The 7351-nt window shown below is 30.5% G+C and overlaps 1 protein-coding gene across 1 annotated transcript; it reads left to right on the plus strand.

The window, feature by feature from the left end:
- Window positions 1-2086: 2086 nt before the first annotated feature.
- On the plus strand, window positions 2087-3341 carry LOC145288280 (uncharacterized). Its single transcript, XM_080136317.1, has one exon. It carries the CDS (start codon window positions 2127-2129, stop codon window positions 3339-3341), a length of 1215 nt encoding a protein of 404 aa, XP_079992443.1. The 5' UTR covers window positions 2087-2126.
- The last annotated feature ends 4010 nt before the right edge of the window (window positions 3342-7351 follow it).

The raw sequence follows: 7351 nt of genomic DNA on the forward strand, positions 1-7351 counted from the left end.
GCACTCTTTCGAAAATAAATGAATAGATAAATAATAAAAAATAAGAACGTTACTTTTTATCATGTCAAAAGAAGGAAAAATCCTGCTCACGTGATTACGTGTCTTTTTTAAAACATTTACATAACCTTTTTATTTTATTTATATATCTGTTTAAGCTTTTTTGTCAGTGTACTAGAAGGAATTCAGTTGATTACAACCCTTTCTGCGTGTTCTTTACATTACAATAGTATAACCATGAATCCGACGGCGGAACACTACACGGTTCAATACTGTAAAACTGAAACGAAGCTGTTCTGCTTGAAAAGGGTGCCATTTTCTTATTCATATTTATATCGATTCTTTTCTTTAAAAAACTAAAGCAATTACGTGTTTACTTTTTTAATATCCCATTTTGCTTTTTCGGATTATTTTACTAAAGTAAGTAAAGCGTCATTATTTTTCAAAACTGTTTTTGTTTCTTTGTTTTTCGATATTTCGTCGATATTATTTAGTAAGAGTGTTTAGCAGAAAAGCCAACAAATGACTACCCGAAAAAATAAATATACAAGAAATAAATGTTACCATAGTCAATAAAAGTTCAGTTCATGTTTTTTTTGTTTTGAAATAGTTTTTAATGCTCTTTACTTGAAATAATTTCAGCGAACCGAAATTAAAATGAAATTTGAGGCGATAACTACTTAAATGAATTTTTATATAAACTACACATGCCATAATCGAATATTCCTCAAGCACAAAATAACGGAAAACATTAAAATATGTTTATAAATATTCCTTACGTTGACGGAACTCTCTTAAATTGTTAACACAGAATGCTCAGGTGCCCTCCTTCAAATTGAAAACGGGGCTCTTCATTTCAAAGTCGCTGCCATTTTTATTTTTATTTTTAAACCGGTTCGTGAATTAAAAAAAAATTTACAAACTACATAAAAATACCAACCAATGAACTTTTCTACCATAAAAGTAACTTTTATTGACTATGGTAACATTTATTTCTTGTATATTTATATTAGTATATATATATATATAACATTTTCTCTTTTTAAGGAAACATCATTTTGTTTGCCACTCTTGGCTACGAATGGAAAAAAAGTTGATATAAAAAAATATATTTTCGCGAAAATTATCTTTACTTTTTGGGGGATTAACTTAAGATTAGGGTGATAAAACCCCGTTCGGTTCGCATTTTGTATAAGTACCCTACAGCATTATAGAATACACTTAAATACAAAATAATATTAATAGGTTCTTTCATTCAATAAATTCTTTACAAAAAGAGGGCTAAAATGCATTTATTTTGTTTAGCGAAGTCCGTTAAAGTTCCACAGCATTTGAAGTTGTCGATAAAAATGTGAGATAATGACGTAAGTAGCGAAATGTTCTTGGATACCTATTCCTAAAACGTAACCTAATACAGTAAAAAAATTACATCATTTTTATGTTTATGTTTTACATTTTGTTATACTGCTACGTTAAAGCTTCGTCATGATAGTTAATGAATAGATTAGGAAAAGGTATTTATTTCTGTCCGGGTCGTAAATTGTTCCTATTTACAATGCCTGCCCACGGGATAGAGTTAGACACCAGGGTCGTTTTTTAACGTGGAGAAAAGGAACAAAAATAAAAATTGTCTCAGTCGTGAAGTATTTCTCCTCCACTGACAGAGAACAAGAAATTGAAGTGCAGCATCTGAAGAACAGATACTACACTTTGATCTTGTATTGTTATTTCCTCCACACATCTAGCAACAACGGTTGATAAAGTTTTAAACTTTGCATGTTTTTCAATTCTTCAACAACATTACTGTTTTTAATAGCACCGACTCGACATTGTTAATGCACTCCGTGTGAGATGAGATATGAGATGTTGTCACATAAAACACCCTTTATCCCCACACATAAACAATTTTCCCCCCACACATAAACACCCTTTCCCCCCACACACAAACAAACACACCCACACCTGCATAAACATATATACATATATGTGTATATGTTTATGTGTGTGTGCACGCGCGCGTGTTAAACAATAAATATTATAAAAAAGAATTCTACATTTCGATTTTCGCCATTTTCGTTGTAAAAAACGAAATAAGCAAGTCGAGTTTTTCAGCTCACAAGAAAACATTCATGCCTACAAAAATGATGATGGAAAATCAAACTGAAAGCGAATGTTGTATTTGCTTGGGTGAATTTAAAACTCCGAGGATTCTACCTTGTATTCACACGTTTTGTGAAGAATGTCTACAAGCGCACATGTTGCTACGTCATACAAGTATTCAATTTGTAGGATACAAGTGGATATCGTTTCCTTGTCCGATGTGTCGACAAATTTGTAAACTTTCAGCATTGAAAGAAAATTCGTCAATCGAAACATTCGTTGAGCATTATCCTATTAATTATTACACCAATCCTAAAACGTGCGCAAAGCATGACTCTAAACTTATCAACATGGAGTGCATGACTTCCGGTATAGAAATGTGCGCCAGTTGCGTTACCGACGGTCATAATGGATGTCTTGTTTCTATGGAACCCGGCGCCAAAAAACAAACGATCGAAACGCTTGTGGATGTTTTGAATGGTACCATCGAAGCGTCTAGTCACTGGGAAAAAGATGGCACTAGATTATGGGAGAAGACAAATGAGAAAAAGAAAGCCGAGGCAAAACAATTCAATTATTTTTCTGATAAGTGCACCCGGTTAGAAAAGAAAATGACCAGTCTACAAGAAAAGATTTTTAAAATTCAAGATGAGATATGCAAAACTATATCTGCGATTGACGGCTCTCCAAAAAATTACAAATTTTTGAATGGAATCGGTAACGCGAACCGTTTGCAGACTAAGCACCTGGAGACTTTCGAAGTATTGAAGATCTATGCAACAAAACCGACAAAATGCGAAAATCGCCTACTCAGTAAATTTGATTCCGAATTAAATTTGCCTGATGACAAGGAATTTAATGAGAAAATAAATATGTCCAAAGAGAAGACAATTCCTGAAGAAATATCTTATTTCTTTTTGAGTGGCAAAAATCGAACTGAATATCTTAAAATATTAAATATAAAGATTCTACTAGATTGTACCGTGATCGTCCTTTGCCGGACCTCAAGTAAACTCGTCAAGCTCAGTTGGTGTGGAGAATTCATATCAAAACTGTTATTTAACCACGAAGCAAGCGATATATGTTTGAAGGAAGACGGTGAAATAGCTGTCAGCTTTTCCGATCGAAAAAGCCTGGATTTTGTGGACGTAAGTGAAAGTCAGTTGATTGTGTCGTTCATCGCGACTTGTAGACCAAACAGACTCTTGGCTTGTCATCCAGAAAAAATATATGCTTTGAAATAAATCAATAATTCTTTAAACGTTGTCAAGAAAATGTCCTTATTCAATTCGATTCATAGCTTTAATTATATAAATGATGTTATCATCTTTTTGAATTTTGCCCACGAACATATATTTATTTCTACAACATTGTGAAAGATCAACTACGCATTTATTATTTTCGCCATGTTATATTAAGCACCATTTATTCCCTCTTCACTGAAGGACAACTTATTTACCGAATGAAAAATTGTGGCAGAATAGTTTACGAGGGCATTGAACACCTTTTTATTCGAATAGGAAAACCATACAAAATCCACGAGAACAATTCGAAAGTGATAGCCGTCTTCAGTACGAATCGTTTTTTTTTTTTTTTTTTTTTTTTTTTTTTTCAAATTTTTATATACTCAAATCTTACGCAGGAAATTTTATTTTTAATTTGTTTATGAACGTACTGCCTTAAAACTATAGAAACCACAGAGATTACATGTATTATTTATAAACAACTTTGAAATTAAACAAAATATATTTTTATACTCTGAAAATGTTTGATTTTATTTATTTACTTGCAAGGGTGTCCGGCGTTGCCCGGGTATTTGGAGGTGTATGTTGAGCAAAAAAAAAAAAAGCGGTCAATTTTTTTAAAATTAGACTGCTATTATGACCCCTTAAAATTTATTGTTTTTGGGCTCAACTCAAGTTATTAAGTTAGATCCATGTCCAACGAACCTATATCTAAAATTTCAAGTGTGTAGACGCAAAATTGTCGGAGTAGTTTGGTAGAGTTATCAAAGGTCAAATCGTTGAACTTTGACCCCTTAATCGTCAAATTTCTGGCCAAAAACCGATCACATCAATTTTCCCAATTCTCAGTACCCTGTATATCAAATTTTGAGTCTGTAAACTAAAAATTGAGAGAGTTATTGCGTAGGGAAATGTACACACACACACACACACACACACACGTTCACTTTTATAGATATATAGATTTATCTATTTATGTATTTATTTATTTGTTGCATTTTATGAGTAAATGTTACGAGTGTAAAGGGTAGGGAACATTTTTATTCATATATATACTAGCATTTCAGCCCAGCGTCGCCCGGGTGTTTGGAGGTGTATGTTGAGCAAAATAAAAAAACGCGGTCATTTTTTTTTTTTAACTTTGACCCCTACTATAACCTCTTAACATTATTGTTTAAAAAAAAACGGTCAATTTTTTAAACTTTGACCCCTATTATGACCCCTTAACATTTATTGTTTATGGCTCAAATTCAGTTATTAAGTTAGATCTATGTCCAAGGAACCTATATCTAAAATTTAAAGTGTGTAGACCCAAAATTGTCGGAGGAGTTTGGTAGAGTTCTCAAAGGTCAAATCGTTGAACTTTACCCCCTTAATAGCCACATTTCTGGCCGAAAACCGCGCACAAAGTTTTTTTTCCAAATCTCAGTACCGTGCGAGTCTGTAGACTTAAAATTGAGAAAGGTATTGCGTAGGGAAATGTACACACACAGACACAGAGACACGTTCACTTTAATAGATATATAGATAGATTGTTTTTTTATGAGCAAATATTACTAGACGAAACCACAGTGGTGTGGGAAGGGAAGAGAACAATAAAACGAATGTACAGACATCTCAATTGCAAGTGAGACACAAACAATTTAAGTTAAAGAGCGATTAGAATCTTAAAAAGATCTCTCGGTTGGAATGTCTGAGACAGCAGGTGAATGCCTGGCATCCAGTAGAATGCCCATCCTCAGCAAAAACAAGATGATAAGAAAATTGAAATTGAAAATAAAATCATTTTATTTCAGTAATCTAATATATAAACGGCTATATGTATGTCTGTCTGTCCTCATATTTTCAAACTCTATCTCCTCCGAAACTAAAATTCGTAGAGCGGCGCGAGGGGCCTCAAATGATTGGATTTTTTATGAGCCGTTTCTTTTATGCGTCTTAGCCGGTTAAAATAGTTTTTAAAAGGTCAAAAATTGTTATACATTCATCTTAGTTTGTTTTTCATTTTTAATTTTTAATCAGTCTACATGCGTGTCATGTTGGTAAAACGGTAAACGTCACCAACTGTGAATGTCACAATTTTGCTTTTCGATACGATTGATGGCACCCAAATAATTTATTTTTACTTTCGAAATCAGGACTCTGTAATAATATATACGAAATCTAGACAAAATAAAATATCATATTTAAGCGTATTTTACAACCGGGCAAAGCCGAGCTTCCCCCCCCCGCTAGTCTAATATATAAAAGGCTACATGTCTGTCTATCTCTCTCCATATTTTCAAACTTTATCTCTTCCGAAACTAAAAGTCGTAGAGCGACGCTAGGGGTCTCAAATGATTGGATTTTTTATGGGCCGTTCTTTTATGGGTCTTAAAAATAGTTTTAAGGTGTCAAAAAGGGATAAAAATTGAAAAAATTGTAATACATGTTGTTCATTCATGTTAGTTTATTTTTAATCAGTTCATATGCGTGTCACGTTGGTACAGTGGTAACGTCACCAGCTTTGTGGACGTAAAGTTTCGATTCTAGCTGATGGCATCCAAATACTCTTTTTTCACTTTTGAAATCACGACTCTATAATAATATATACAAAATCTGAACAATTAAAATATCATATTTAAGCGTATTTTACAACAGGGCAAAGCTGCCCCCCTGCTAGTCTCTCATTAAAAAAAAACAACAGATACCCGTGTGTTAAATTAATCGTTTTAATCTAATTAAAAAATGTCCGACGTGTGTTTAATTTGTTGTACTTTCCGGTTCGAAAGTGTGTTTAAGTCGATTGGAAAGTAATGTTAAAAGGCAAAAGTAAAAATACACCTTTGCATTACCACCTTCTTTTGTAAGGAGGACAGATGTTATTGTTTATCAATCAAGATAAATCTACAGGCATTTTATTTCGAATCCGTACAAATTAATTCTTTCAAAAACCTTCTTTTTTTTTTTTTTTTTTTTTTTAACTATTTATATACGTTTTTTGTTCAAAACAAAAAACGCCAATTGTTAACTTTGGGCGAAAATTTAACATTTCAAATTTAATTAAAAATAGTAGAAAAAGTTTAACATTATTCTGCTTTCTATATGATAAAATTCAGGGTTTTATCTTTCTGGAAAAAAAAAGTTACAGTTACTCAGAAATAATGGATTTTAATAAATGTAATTTCGTTTTAAAAAATAACAACAACTTGATTTTTCGGCCATTTTTGGCAGTGCCTATGTTTAACATAGCATCACTGGGGAAACTAATTTCAAGAAATAGATATTCGTGTATTTAATCAATTATTTTAATCTAATAAATTAGAAAATGTCCGACATGTGTTTAATTTGTGATATTTCTAAAATCAAAAGTAAGTTTTAAGCTTTTAAACTGTCGACTGGAAAGTAATTTTAGCTTGAATTAAAGCATGAAAATCGAAAGACTCCGAGGCATTACGATCTCCTTTTGAAGGGAATAGATTATGTTGTTTGTCGCTTGAAAAAACTCTACACGTACTTTAGATTCCAATTCAATTATGGTGGGGCTGGCTTAACAAGATTTTAGAAAGATCTTTCGTAAAATTTTGTCCCTATATATATATATATATATATATATATATATATATATATATATATATATATATATATATATATATATATATATATATATATATATATATATATATATATATATATATATATATATATATATATATATATATATATATATATATATATATATATATATATATATATATATATATATATATATATATATATATATATATATATATATATATATATATATATATATATATATATATATATATATATATATATATATATATATATATATATATATATATATATATATATATATATATATATATATATATATATATATATATATATATATATATATATATATATATATATATATATATATATATATATATATATATATATATATATATATATATATATATATATATATATATATATATATATATATATATATATATATATATATA

Source organism: Euprymna scolopes, chromosome 11 (genome assembly GCF_053919585.1).
Source record: "Euprymna scolopes isolate OS-2025 chromosome 11, ASM5391958v1, whole genome shotgun sequence".
In the NCBI taxonomy this organism is placed as follows: Eukaryota; Metazoa; Mollusca; class Cephalopoda; order Sepiida; family Sepiolidae; genus Euprymna; species Euprymna scolopes.